This window comes from Nerophis ophidion, linkage group LG12, assembly GCF_033978795.1.
Source record: "Nerophis ophidion isolate RoL-2023_Sa linkage group LG12, RoL_Noph_v1.0, whole genome shotgun sequence".
Lineage (NCBI taxonomy): Eukaryota > Metazoa > Chordata > Actinopteri > Syngnathiformes > Syngnathidae > Nerophis > Nerophis ophidion.
This window is the reverse complement of record NC_084622.1, coordinates 55,643,904-55,659,193: the sequence shown is the minus strand read 5'-3', so window position 1 is coordinate 55,659,193 and position 15,290 is coordinate 55,643,904. Positions and strand designations below refer to the sequence as shown.

At 43.7% G+C, this 15,290-nt stretch overlaps 1 protein-coding gene across 1 annotated transcript in view; it reads left to right on the top strand.

Moving 5' to 3' along the window:
- Positions 1–1,245: 1,245 nt before the first annotated feature.
- si:ch73-62b13.1 (Carbohydrate sulfotransferase 1-like) overlaps positions 1,246–15,290 on the top strand; it is a 46,936-nt gene continuing 32,891 nt past the window's right edge. The window contains exon 1 of the mRNA XM_061918109.1: positions 1,246–1,442. Within this exon, the coding sequence (XP_061774093.1) occupies positions 1,364–1,442 (79 nt within the window). The 5' untranslated portion in view covers positions 1,246–1,363. The remainder of the gene's footprint in view (positions 1,443–15,290) is intronic.

Below are 15,290 nucleotides of genomic sequence, written 5' to 3'. Positions count from 1 at the left end.
ACCAATACCTGTGTTACACCTGTATTATGCTCAATCAATCAATCAATGTTTATTTATATAGCCCCAAATCACAAATGTCTCAAAGGACTGCACAAATCATTACGACTACAACATCCTCGGAAGAACCCACAAAAGGGCAAGGAAAACTCACACCCAGTGGGCAGGGAGAATTCACATCCAGTGGGAATTCAGTGACAATGCTGACTATGAGAAACCTTGGAGAGGACCTCAGATGTGGGCAACCCCCCCCTTCTAGGGGACCGAAAGCAATGGATGTCGAGCGGGTCTAACATGATGCTGCAAAAGTTCAATCCATAGTGGCTCCAACACAGCCGCGAGACTTCAGTTCAAGCGGATCCAAGACAGCAGCGAGAGTCCCGTCCACAGGAAACCAACTCAAGCGGAAACGGATAAGCAGCGTAGAGAAGTCCCCAACCGATACAGGCGAGCGGTCCATCCTGGGTCCCGACGAGCGGTCCATCCTGGGTCTCGACTCTGGACAGCCAGTACTCATCCATGGTCATCGGACCGGACCCCCTCCACAAGGGAGGGGGGGACATAGGAGAAAGAAAAGAAGCGGCAGATCAACTGGTCTAAAAAGGAGGTCTATTTAAAGGCTAGAGTATACAGATGAGTTTTAAGGTGAGACTTTACATCGTGCTTTGTGATTCAGGAAGTAACCATTTTTACAAATAAAGCCAATTCATCGCCATTCACTGCTGCGGTTTTGTCAGCACACTGCCGATTGCGTAAATGGCCACAATTGCCTTTTCACTCCTCTCCACAGTTCAATTGTTTACTAAACGCTATTATAGTTGTAAGTAGTTGCATCATTGACTTTTTGGTGGAGTTTAAAAAAAAAAAGGATTGTAAAATGAGTTCACTCTGACTTTTTAAGAGTATATATTATGGAGCGAAGCATCCTCAGCCTGTTGTAGCGCCCAATAAAAAAAGCCTTACATAAACCCTTGTTTTATGGCAACATTTTGTTTAATGTGTTTTTAATAATTACAACAAAAGAGTTATAACCTCTGATGTTCCAAGGTACCTTTAACTACTCTGCTCACTATTTTAAAAAAAAACAAAAACATTCTCAAATGTTGCCCGGGCAGCAGAAGCCAATTATAGTGTAATAGAATGTAGTTATGCAGTCTGCCCGTTGTTTGCTGAAATAAATTTAGCTGTCTCAGCCGGAACACTAGGTGGGTGGAATGAGATTTTCTTCTCACTTGCTTATTGCATTTGCAGAGAGGGAGGATGTGAATACAGGGGGGCTGTTTTTTTGGGGTGGGGATTTTCCTCCTGACAAGCAGATTGACACCTAATCTGACTGACATATTGTGTCTTGCAAAAGGAAATACTGATGATCCAGAATGAAGTCTTCCATCAGCTTTACGATGAAAAACAACATGAGAAAGATGCTTTCAGGGGTAGAACTGCAGGTTGGTGATGCATTTTTTTTTTTTTTTTAGGGCCCAGGAAGTAAAACGGGATATAATCTCGTATGCTTTGCATGCGTATGAAGCGATTGTGTTTGAACGGCAAAGAAATCCTACTTTTTGCTATTGTCTGCTGGCTGCTTCCAATCCCACCAAGAAGGTGTGGGGGCGTTTGGCTACTCGGAACTCAGGGATTTGAAAGCTGTAGGCAGCACAGCGAGGGATCAACACAAGGAGGCGTGTTATGTGTTCTTGGCAGCTTGTTATCCTTTGTGTGCGTTTGCATGGTTTAACCTTTGTCTGCATGGCTTTAGTGGACATGCATTTTGTCACGTTCCATGGTGTTTGTTGTAGTTTTACATTTGTACAAACCCCGTTTCCATGTGAGTTGGGAAATTGTGTTAAATGTAAATATAAACGGAATACATCCATCCATCCATCATCTTCCGCTTATCCGAGGTCGGGTCGCGGGGGCAACAGCCTAAGCAGGGAAACCCAGACTTCCCTCTCCCCAGCCACTTCGTCTAGCTCTTCCCGGGGGATCCCGAGGCGTTCCCAGGCCAGCCGGGAGACATAGTCTTCCCAACGTGTCCTGGGTCTTCCCCGTGGCCTCCTACCGGTTGGACGTGCCCTAAACACCTCCCTAGGGAGGCGTTCGGGTGGCATCCTGACCAGATGCCCGAACCACCTCATCTGGCTCCTCTCGATGTGAAGGAGCAGCGGCTTTACTTTGAGGTCCTCCCGGATGGCAGAGCTTCTCACCCTATCTCTAAGGGAGAGCCCCGCCACACGGCGGAGGAAACTCATTTCAGCCGCTTGTACCCGTGATCTTATCCTTTCGGTCATGACCCAAAGCTCATGACCATAGGTGAGGATGGGAACGTAGATCGACCGGTAAATTGAGAGCTTTGCCTTCCGGCTCAGCTCCTTCTTCACCACAACGGATCGGTACAACGTCCGCATTACTGAAGACGCCGCACCGATCCGCCTGTCGATCTCACGATCCACTCTTCCCTCACTCGTGAACAAGACTCCTAGGTACTTGAACTTCTCCACTTGGGGCAGGGTCTCCTCCCCAACCCGGAGATGGCACTCCACCCTTTTCCGGGCGAGAACCATGGACTCGGACTTGGAGGTGCTGATTCTCATTCCGGTCGCTTCACACTCGGCTGCGAACCGATCCAGCGAGAGCTGAAGATCCCGGTCAGATGAAGCCATCAGGACCACATCATCTGCAAAAAGCAGAGACCTAATCCTGCGGTTACCAAACCGGAACCCCTCAACGCCTTGACTGCGCCTAGAAATTCTGTCCATAAAAGTTATGAACAGAATCGGTGACAAAGGACAGCCTTGGCGGAGTCCAACCCTCACTGGAAATGTGTTCGACTCAATGATTTGCAAATCATTTTCAACCCATATTCAGTTGAATATGCTACAAAGACAACATATTTGATGTTCGAACTGATGAACATTATTTTTTTGTGCAAATTATCATTAACTTTATAATTTGATGCCAGCAACACGTGACAAAGAAAATGGGAAAGGTGGCAATAAATACTGATAAAGTTGAGAAATGTTCATTAAACACTTATTTGGAACTTCCTACAGGTGTGCAGGCTGATTGGGAACAGGTGGGTGCCATGATTGGGTATAAAAGCAGCTTCAATGAAATGCTAAGTAATTCGCAAACAAGGATGGGGCGAAGGTCACCACTTTGTAAGCAAATTGTCGAACAGTTTTAGAACAACATTTCTCAACAAGCTATTGCAAGGAATTTAGAGATTTCACCATCTATGGTCCGTAAAATCATCAAAAGGTTCAGAGAATCTGGAGAAATCTCTGCACGTAAGCGGTGATATTACGGACCTTTGATCCCTCAGGCGGTACAGCATCAAAAACCGACATCAGTGTGTAAAGGATATCACCACATGGGCTCAGGAACATTTCATAAAACCACTGTCAGTAACTACAGTTGGTTGCTACATCTGTAAGTGCAAGTTAAAACTCTGCTATGCTAAGCAAAACCCATTAATCAACAACACCAAGGAACGCCGCTGGCTTCGCTGGGCCCGGGCTAACCTAAAATGGACTGATGCAAAGTGGAAAAGTGTTCTGTGGTCTGACGAGTCCACATTTGAAATTATATTTGGAAACTCTGGACGTGGTCTCCTCCGGAACAAAGAGGAAAATAACCATCCGGATTGTTATAGGCGCAAAGTTGAAAAGCCAGCATCTGTGATGGTATGGGGGTGTATTAGTGCCCAAGGCATGGGTAACTTACACATCTGTGATGGCACCATTAATGCTGAATGGTCCATAAAGATTTTGAAGCAACATATGTTGTCATTCAAGCAATGTTATCATGGATGCCCCTGCTTATTTCAGCAAGACAATGCCAAGCCACGTGTTACAACAGCGTGGTTTCGTAGTAATAGAGTGCGGGTACTTTCCTGGCCCGCCTCCAGTCCAGATCTGTCTCCCATCAAAAATGTGTGGCGCATTATGAAGCGTAAAATACTACAGCGGAGACTCCGGACTGTTGAACGACTAAAGCTCTACATCAAAAAAGAATGGGATAGAATTTCACTTTCAAAGCTTCAATAATTAGTTTTGTCAGTTCCCAAACGTTTATTGAGTGTTGTTAAAAGAAAAGGTGATGTAACACAGTGGTGAACATGCCCTTTCCCAACTACTTCGGCACATGTTGCAGCCATGAAATTCTACGTTAATTATCATTTGCAAAAAAAAAATCAAGTTTATGAGTTTGAACATAAAACATTTTGTCTTTGTAGTGCATTCAATTGAATATGGGTTGAAAAGGATTTGCAAATCATTGTATTTCGTTTATATTTACATTTAACACAATTCCCCAACTCATATGGAAACGGGGTTTGTACCCCGCATTTTTGTATCCCATCTTGGTTCTTGCACGTAACAAACTATTTTACCGTATACCATTCCACAGTATAGAAGTGATCAAAAGACACATTTCACGCATTAGTTACCCTGTAACTCAATTATTTTTTTTTAGCAAAATAAGCCACCATGGGGTCATGAAACCCAGCACATATGATAAAGAAGGTGAGAAACACTATTGAATTATGGAAAGAAGTCACTGCAAAGACGGGGCGGTGGCATCCCTCTGGCTTTTCTCTCCCTTCCTTAATCTCCACTCATTATAAATCTTCACCAATTTGAGTCTTTGATATAAATAATAGTGATCTTTATCTATTGCATTGATCATTTATAAGTAGGCATCGATCCCTACATAACCTCTTAAGGCCCAAGATGTTTGTTTACATAATTATTTTATTTCTCTTTGCTGTTTGGGCTTATTCGAACCTAATTAGAATAAAAACTAAAAATCATCTTTTTATATGATCTACTTAGTCAATAAGTAACAAATGTGTACTTCATGTGTAGTGACATGCTAATTTTTATTTTTTAATTTTTTTTCAACTTCTATTGTTTGTTATACTCTTCAGACGCCACCAGATGGCAATAGAAGTGTCCACATAAGTGGCCATAAGACCCCAATTCAGTAGTGTGCACAATTTGGGAAATAACAGCTAAAAGGTGCTGTCCATGCATGTGGCCACTAAGGTCTTTAGAGGTTAAGGGACCTTTCAAATTCAAACCGACTTCATACCAATTCTCCGTAGCTAGGAATTGATATCGGTACTCAATTTTAGGTACTTTCGTGTGTGTTCAAATGTGATAACAAGTGTTAGTTGTTAAAAAATTTAACAGTGAGCTGTGCTGTCCAGATATCTTGTTTCTTAGACTTACACTTAGACTTCCTTTATTGTCATTCAAATTTGAACTTTACAGTACAGATAAGAACAACAATTTGTTGCATTAGCTCGTTTTAGTGCAGGATAAAAGAGCAATAAAGTGCAGATATATATAGATTTACTTTACAGATAGATATATTGTACTTTTGCATATGCATCCACGTTTATGGATGTATGTTATATTGTCTTTATATTCCAGCGAGTTAAGGGGATTATTATGATGCGTTCAAGAGTCTTATGGCCTGAGGTAAGAATGTTTTACAGAACTTGGAAGTTCTGCTACGTAGGCTGCGGAATCTCTATCCAGAGTCAAGCAGTGAAAACAGTCCTGGGTGTGGGTGGGAGGAGTCCCTACAGACTTTCTGAGCCCTGGTCAGGCAGCGGCTTTTTACGATCTCTCGGATAGGAGGAAGAAGAGTCCTGATAATTTTTTCCGCCGTCCTCACCACTCTCTGCAGAGACTTCCACTTCTTACACTTCTGCGTCTCATTTGTAAGTATTATACGACGGACTTTGCATGCAGCTGCAATTCCAAGACGTTAGATGGCTTAAGTGTTTAGACTACAGTCAGTAAGTAGTCTTTGCTATTAAGTTGAATGTGTCATGATCCATGGCCCGGATCATGTTTTGTTATGTTCTGTTGGTTTTGGACTCCCTTAGTTCCTGTTTGTGCACCTCTCAATCAATCAATCAATGTTTATTTATATAGCCCCAAATCACAAATGTCTCAAAGGACTGCACAAATCATTACGACTACAACATCCTCGGAAGAACCCACAAAAGGGCAAGGAAAACTCACACCCAGTGGGCAGGGAGAATTCACATCCAGTGGGACGCCAGTGACAATGCTGACTATGAGAAACCTTGGAGAGGACCTCAGATGTGGGCAACCCCCCCCCCTCTAGGGGACCGAAAGCAATGGATGTCGAGCGGGTCTAACAAGATACTGTGAAAGTTCAATCCATAGTGGCTCCAACACAGCCGCGAGAGTTCAGTTCAAGCGGATCCAAGACAGCAGCGAGAGTCCCGTCCACAGGAGACCATCTCAAGCGGAGGCGGATCAGCAGCGTAGAGATGTCCCCAACCGATACAGGCGAGCGGTCCATTCTGGGTCCCGACGAGCGGTCCATTCTGGGTCTCGACTCTGGACAGCCAGTACTTCATCCATGGTCATCGGACCGGACCCCCTCCACAAGGGAGGGGGGGACATAGGAGAAAGAAAAGAAGCGGCAGATCAACTGGTCTAAAAAGGAGGTCTATTTAAAGGCTAGAGTACACAGATGAGTTTTAAGGTGAGACTTAAATGCTTCTACTGAGGTAGCATCTCGAACTGTTACCGGGAGGGCATTCCAGAGTACTGGAGCCCGAACGGAAAACGCTCTATAGCCCGCAGACTTTTTTTGGGCTCTAGGAATCACTAATAAGCCGGAGTCTTTTGAACGCAGATTTCTTGCCGGGACATATGGTACAATACAATCGGCAAGATAGGATGGAGCTAGACCGTGTAGTATTTTATACGTAAGTAGTAAAACCTTAAAGTCACATCTTAAGTGCACAGGAAGCCAGTGCAGGTGAGCCAGTACAGGCGTAATATGATCAAACTTTCTTGTTCTTGTCAAAAGTCTAGCAGCCGCATTTTGTACCAACTGTAATCTTTTAATGCTAGACATGGGGAGACCCGAAAATAATATGTTACAGTAATCGAGACGAGACGTAAAAAACGCATGGATAATGATCTCGGCGTCTTTAGTGGACAAAATGGCGCGAATTTTAGCGATATTACGGAGATGAAAGAAGGCCGTTTTAGTAACGCTTTTAATGTGTGACTCAAAGGAGAGAGTTGGGTCGAAGATAATACCCAGATTTTTTACAGAGTCACCTTGTTTTATTATTTGGTTGTCAAATGTTAAAGTTGTATTATTAAATAGAGGTCGGTGTCTAGCAGGACCGATAATCAGCATTTCCGTTTTTTTGGCATTAAGTTGCAAAAAGTTAGCGGACATCCATTGTTTAATTTCATTAAGACACGCTTCCAACTGACTACAGTCCGGCGTGTTGGTCAGCTTTAGGGGCATGTAGAGTTGGGTGTCATCAGCATAACAGTGAAAGCTAATACCGTATTTGCGTATGACGTCACCCAGCGGCAGCATGTAGATGCTGAAGAGTACAGGGCCAAGGACCGAACCCTGGGTTTGTTTTATTTTGCATGGGGATTAATTGGGTTCACCTGCCTCTGGTTAGTGGTCGACACACTCAGCTGCTGTCAACCACTAATCAGAGAGCTTTTTATTCACCTCGCTCGTCATGCTCAGTCTGGCTTCCTTGTTTGCTGCAAGCAACAGTTACGTTGAGTACTTCTAGTTCGTGTGCTAAGCTTCGCCATAGCTCCCATGCTATCGGAATGCTTTTCGGTATTCTTGTGTTTTGCATGAGTTATGGACAATAAATCATTCCTACCTCACGCTTTCGTCCGGAGTTTTCCGTCTGCATTCCTGGGAGACCGACCCCGCATAAACATGCGACCCTGCCGTGACAGAATGTGCCAGTGTTTTCTTTTGTTGAGAGCTAGAAAGTGTTTGTATTGTAAGTATTGTATTTTTTACATGTATTGTAATGCGCATCTTTTGTTGCGTTTAAATCACAACATAAGAACAGCTTACGTACACTTTATTGTTGGTTTTTTTGGATTTCCTTGCAGATCAACGGTAGCTGAGGATGGAACGTACGTCAAAACACAAGCACATTTGTATTCTCTTTCTGTAATAAAGACATGATTTTAAAGCGCTTTGGTTTTTCAACCTGGTTTTGAGTGTCTTCAAGTAGGACCAAACGCTGGGGACAAACTTTAACAAAAGTGTGTCGAAAAGAAGCAGGTCACTTAATTAGAAGGTACACAGGAATATTGGGATAGGTTCCAGCACCCTGCCAGCGCGAGAGGGACAAGAGGTAGAAAATGAATAAATAGATGGATATCAGCATGGTGAAGTGAAGTGAAGTGAATTATATTTATATAGCGCTTTTCTCAAGTGACTCAAAGCGCTTTTCATAGTGAAACCCAATATCTAAGTTACATTTAAACCAGTGTGGGTGGCACTGGGAGCAGGTGGGTAAAGTGTCTTGCCCAAGGACACAACGGCAGTAACTAGGACGGCACAAGCGGGAATCGAACCTGTAACCCTCAAGTTGCTGACACGGCCACTCTACCAACCGAGCTATGCCGCCCACAGCTCACATCTTTATGAATGTAACGCTTTGACCTTATAAAAAGTCAGACATGCTACAAAGAGCCAATGTGTGATATCTGTTTAAGATGGACTGTTTATGCAGTTGGGTAACAATTCCGTCTCTAACCAAAACGCATAATTGATCAAATAAAAACGTCAAATATTTTTCAGACAAATGCCTAGTACTGCTACAGTTGTGTTGATTATGACGCCAGGATGCAGAGACGGCAGGCAAAGTGCAGGTAGCAAGGGTTCAATAACAAACAAGTGTGCGGCAGAGTAGCGCACAAAACACAAAAGTTATGAAAATTGGAGGTACAAATGTCTGACTACAAGCAGGCCAGTCTAGTACCTGCACTCTTATTATGATGCCACGCTGGTGTAACACGTGGCTTGGCATTATCTTGCTGAAATAAGCAGATAACGTTGCTTGGATGGCAACATATTTTGCTCCAAAACCTGTATGTAACTTTTAGCATAATGATGCCTTCACATGTGTGTAAGTTACCCATGCCTTGGGCACTAATACACCCCCATACCATCACAGACACTGGCTTTTGAACTTTGCGCCTAGAACAATCCAGATGTTTTTTTTTTTACCTGTTTGTTCCGGAGGACACAGCGTCCACAATTTCCAAAAACAATCTGAAATGTGAACTTTTCAGTCCACAGAACACTTTTACTCTTTGCATCAGCCCATTTTATATGAGCTTGGGTGTTGTTGATAAATGGCTTTTGCTTAGCATAGTAGAGTTTTAATTTGCACTTACAGATGTAACGACGAACTGTAGTTACTGACAGTGGTTTTCTGAAGTGTTCCTGTGCCCATGTGGTGATATCCTTTACAGACTGATGTCAGTTTTTGACATCAGTCACGGGCATTCAATGTTACGTGAAGTGATTTCTCCAGATTCTCTGAACCTTGTGATGACGTAACGTACTATAGATGGCGCAATCCCTTGCAATAGCTCGTTGAGAAATGTTGTTCTTAAACTGTTCGACAATTTGCTTACGCATTTGTTCACAAAGTGCTGACCCTCGCCCCATCCTTGCTTGCGAATGACTGCGCATTTCATGGAAGCTGCTTTTCTATGCATTCATGGCACCCACCTGTTCCCAATTAGCCTATTCATCCGTGGGATGTTCCAAATAAGTGTTTGATGAGCATTCCTCAACGTTCTCAGTCTTTTTTGCCATTTATGCCAACTTTTTTCCAGTTCGAAAGTGTCAGGCTTTCGCCTGACAGTTTGTCTATGTTTTAGTTTTTTCCTCTGCATTTGTCTGTTTCCTCCATGTTTAGTATCTCCTGTCTTTAGTTCCTGTCCAGTGCTCTTATTTTGTCAGCTTCCTGTCTTGTTCCCTGAGTGCTGTGTTCCTCCTCAGCTGCGGCTGATTGGCACCTGGCCACACCTGTTGCCAATCAGCCTGCTCCTATTTGTACCTGCTTTGTCTTGTGTCAGTTGCTGGATCATTGTATTCTCGTTGCCACATGTCGCTCTTGTCGTTGCTATCGTGTCATGTTGTTTTGTTACAGCTACTACCTGTCGTGCTACATTTTATCCTGGTCGTCGTAGCGGTAAGCTGTTTCTGTTAGCATTAGCTATTTCCAGTTGTTCTGTTTGTTTTCCACTAGCTTCTATGCTAAGGTTCCTTTTTGTTTTTCTAGCTCCCAGTGCTAGCTCCCTTAGTTTGTTATTCCGCCCACGTGCGTGCTTTTTGTTTGTTCTTGTTCTATTATTGATATTAAATCATGTCTTCATATCCATTGCCTGCCTCCATCTATGCATCTTGGGGTTCAACAACTAATAACGGTGACAGAATGTTAAGTATCTTGTCTTTGCAGTCTATTCAATTGAATATAGCTTGAAAAGGTTGTGCAAATCATTGTAGTCTGTTGTTATTTACAATTTAGGCAACGTGCCGACGTCACTGGTTTTTGGCTTTGTGATAACAGTAATGCGAGAATCTTGACAGGTACTTTCTGCAGTTGAGTGATAAACGCCCCGTTGCCGCTGTATAAAGAAACACAGTAATTAGCTGAGGGTGAAATAATATGTCAAATCTCAAGACATTTATTATTCACACCAGTTTCGGTGCGGCGAAGGCACTTGAGTCAGTGTGCCTGTGTCGCAGCAGGAGATCCATCTCAAAGACAAGCAGAGGCTGCACCCCCCACTCTCTTCCAAGGAGTGATGATGCTGTCAGTGGCTAAATCTAACCCTAGAGTGACCCCCCCGGGGGCCACGATATTGCGCCTATCGCTCCATGCGGTGGAGTCAGCTGCACACATGTCATGACAGCAGTCATCCTCACTTGAATGAAGGGAACCAATGGTGGTTTTGTGTGTGTGTGCCTGTGTGTGTGTGTGTGTGTGTGTGTGTGCCTTTAGCTGAGATTATGGTGTGGATCTCTGCTGAGAAGGTTGCAGTGACAGAGGGTGCGTTGATGATGCTGATGTTGACGGTAAGATTGTTGATGTCTGACAGGAGCTGACGAATGCTGCTTCCAAGAAGCGCAACAATATCATAAACAATGTCTGAGCCTTTAAAAGCAAACCTAGTATTTCCAGGTTTTCAGTTTCAACGTCCCTTATTATTCAAAGTTGACGTTTTGGTTAGAGTCGATCCGAAATTTCAGTCCCTATGCCAAGGATATTCAACTGAATTGTTTTGGGGGCCACATTTCTAAATAGCTAATGACAGAGGGGGCTGGACTTATCCCTTCACTATTAGTCTCAGTGTCAAGTTAAAAGACAGAGCAGAAAAAAACACCACTGATTTGCAGAGCACACTCCAGGCCTGAAGGGGGCAAAGGTGAGAGCTGGGGGCTGAACATCTCCGCCTGCTTCCACCTGATTGGCTTGATTGAGTTCACCTGTTCTCCTGCTCAGAGCACATGCTCGAAAATGTTTGAGCTTCAGTCAGTCGCCCCTTTTGACAAGCTGCTAAGAGGAAGGAAGACAGCTCTTAGTGGACTCAGAAGACGCAACTGGTCAGAAAACCGAAGGAAAGAAGTGTTTGTCTGGACTGAGGGGAATGTTTCAAGAAAATAATTTCACTGGGGAAAATTATTTAAGGGAGATAATTTCACTGATGGGGCTTCACGGTGGAAGAGGGGTTAGTGCGTCTGCCTCACAATACCAAGTTCCTGCAGTCCTGGGTTCAAATCCAGTTTGCATGTTCTTCCCGTGAATGCGTGGGTTCCCTCCGGGTACTCCGGCTTCCTCCCACCTCCAAAGACATGCACCTGGGGATAGGTTGATTGGCAACACTAAATTGGCCCTAGTGTGTGAATGTTGTCTGTCTATCTGTGTTGGCCCTGCGATGAGGTGGCGACTTGTCCAGGGTGTACCCCGCCTTCCGCCCGATTGCAGCTGACATAGGCGCCAGCGCCCCCCGCGACCCCAAAAGGGAATAAGCGGTAGAAAATGGATGGATGGATGGAATTTCACTGATGTTTACAAATTGTTTAAGTTGAATGAAAGTACATTTAAAAGTTATCAGTGATGTTTAAGTTTATTCTTGGATTGTTTGAATTTAATTTCATTCATATTATTTAAAATGTTAAAGTTTATTCTTAAACCTAGTCCATATCAGTGGAAATACATTTTGTTTGGATTGATTTAAAAAGAAAGCAAAGCATGTTGATCTGCCGTTTCTTTTCATTTTCTTCTATGTCCCACTCTCCCGTGTGGAGGGGGTCCGGTCCGATCCGGTGGCCATGTACTGCTCGCCTGTGTATCGGCTGGGGACATCTCTGCGCTGCTGGTCCGCCTACGCTTGGGATGGTTTCCTGCTGGCTCCGCTGTGAACGGGACTCTCGCTGCTGTGTCTTGGATCCTCTTTGGACTGGACTCTCGCGACTGTGTTGTATCCATTGTGGATTGAACTTTCACAGTATCATGTTAGATCCGCTCGACATCCATTGCTTTCCTCCTCTCTAAGGTTCTCATAGTCATCATTGTCACCGACGTCCCACTGGGTCATTATTGTCACCAATGTCCCACTGGGTGTGAGTTTTCCTACCGAGGATGTCGTGGTGGTTTGTGCAGCCCTTTGAGACACTAGTGATTTAGGGCTATATAAGTAAACATTGATTGATTGATGATTGATGTATTTTGATGTATGTTTATGAAACACTAATGTTCTTTATTTTTTCTGTTTAAGGTTATCAACCTAATCGCCTATCCTGCTATCCAACTAATCGGCTATTCTAATCGACTAATCAACCCACCACTAATCTGCTATTCTATAATTCAGTTAATCAACCCACCACTAATAAACTATCCTACTATTTAACTACCGACTATTCGATTATTCATTCATTTCATCCATTCATTTACGCCGATAACCCAGTTTATTTTATTGCTTCAAATAATCCATCCATCCATCCATTTTCTACCGCTTATTCCCTTTCGGGGTCGCGGGGGGCGCTGGCGCCTATCTCAGCTACAATCGGGCGGACGGCAGGGTACACCCTGGACAAGTCGCCACCTCATCACAGGGCCAACACAGATAGACAGACAACATTCACACACTAGGGCCAATTTAGTGTTGCCAATCAACCTATCCCCAGGTGCATGTCTTTGGAAGTGGGAGGAAGCCGGAGTACCCGGAGGGAACCCACGCATTCACGGGGAGAACATGCAAACTCCACACAGAAAGATCCCGAGCCTGGATTTGAACCCAGGACTGCAGGAACTTCGTATTGTGAGGCAGACGCACTAACCCCTCTTCCACCATGAAGCCCCTTATTGTCCAAATAGTTCAAGAAAAAACACTGCAAATGAGTAATATTTTGCACTGTTATACAATTTAATAAATCAAAAACTGATGACATAGTGCTGTATTTAACGTTGTTATCTCATTTTTTTTTTTAACTTTTAAATGTACTTTCATTCAACTTAAACAATTTGTAAACATCAGTGAAATTCCTTCCATCCATCCATTTTCTACCGCTTATTCCCTTTTGGGGTCGCGGGGGGCGCTGGCGCCTATCTCAGCTGCAATCGGGCGGAAGGCGGGGTACACCCTGGACAAGTCGCCACCTCATCGCAGGGCCAACACAGATAGACAGACAACTTTCACACACTAGGGCCAATTTAGTGTTGCCAATCAACCTATCCCCAGGTGCATGTCTTTGGAAGTGGGAGGAAGCCGGAGTACCCGGAGGGAACCCACGCATTCACGGGGAGAACATGCAAACTCCACACAGAAAGATCCCGAGCCTGGATTTGAACCCAGGACTGCAGGAACTTCGTATTGTGAGGCAAACGCACTAACCCCTTTGCCACCATGAAGCCCAAAATCAAATTTGCTTCAAATCAAATATCAATAAATCACAAGGAAAGAGGATTGAGTGGTCCCTTTGTGTCCTTTTTGAGTCCCACTGGCCCTTTCAAGTTTGGGCGCAGCTGCGAAAAACCTGAAGAACTTGACAGTCAGTTTGTAGAATCCGGAGAACAGTAGACATTTCACTTGGTCTGTTTGTTTTGTCAGTTAAAGTCCTACTGAAACCCACTACTACCGACCACACAGTCTGACAGTTTATATATCAATGATGAAATATTAACATTGCAACACATGCCAATACGGCCTTTTTAGTTTACTAAATTGCAATTTTAAATTTCCCGCAGAGTTTCCTGTTGAAAACGTCGCGGAATGATGATGCGTGTTTGTGACGTCTCGGGTTGGATGGGACATATTAGCCCAGCACCACTCACGGTTAAAAGTCGTCTCTTTTCATCGCATAATTACACAGTAATTTGGACGTCTGTGTTTCTGAATATTTTGCAATTTGTTCAATTAATAATGGAGACTATAAAGAAGAATGCTGTTGGTGGAAAACGGTGGATTGCAGCTGCCTTTAGCACCGAAACAGTGTTTCTTTGTTTGTTGTGAAGCTTTAACACAGAGCAGTCAAGCGAACACGTTTCTCTACGTCAACCAGCATGTTTTTGAATGGGAAAATTGTGATGTATATCTTACCGGAGACATCAGTGGATTATGTGACCTACTGTAGCTGTCAAAAAGGCAGCTGTGATCTTGGCTTCTCTCAGAGACACTGCCGTTCACCGCAACCCTCCGACTTTCAGGTATGACTTTATAATCTCACTAAAACACTATTAGCACAATAAGCAGATAAGGGATTTTCCAGAATTATCCTAGTAAATGTGTCTAATAACATCTAAATCGGAGTCGTGGCCTTTTTATTTATTTTTTATTTTTTTTTAGTGCCTCACTCTTACTTTCCTCATTCAAAAATCTTTCATCCTCGCTCAAATTAATGTTGAACTCGTCGCTTTCTCGGTCCGAATTGCACTTGCTGCTGGTGGCTATGATTATAAACAAAGTGAGGAGCCCTACAACCCGTGACGTCACGTGCCTATCGTCTGCTACTTGCGGTAAAGGCAAGGCTTTTTTATTAGCGACCAAAAGTTGCAAACTTTATTGTTGATGTTCTCTACTAAATCCTTTCAGCAAAAATATGGCAATATCGCGAAATGATCAAGTATGACACATAAAATGGACCTGCTATCCCCGTTTAAATAAGAAAATCTCATTTCAGTAGGCCTTTAATGGAGCGATCTGCTGTTTTTTTAGGGAACTCCTGCAAAAATGGGAGTCTCTTGCAAGTTGTTTTAAATGAACTCGCAGGCCACCTGTTGAATAGCCTAAATGATGGGTTGGGCTAAATAACATAATATAAAGAAAATAGTATTATTTAGTGAAACGATTGTTGGACCCATTACCTCCCTGCTTGGCACTCAGCATCAAGGGTTGGAATTGGGGGTTAAATCACCAAAATGATTCCTGGGCGCGCCCACCGCTGCT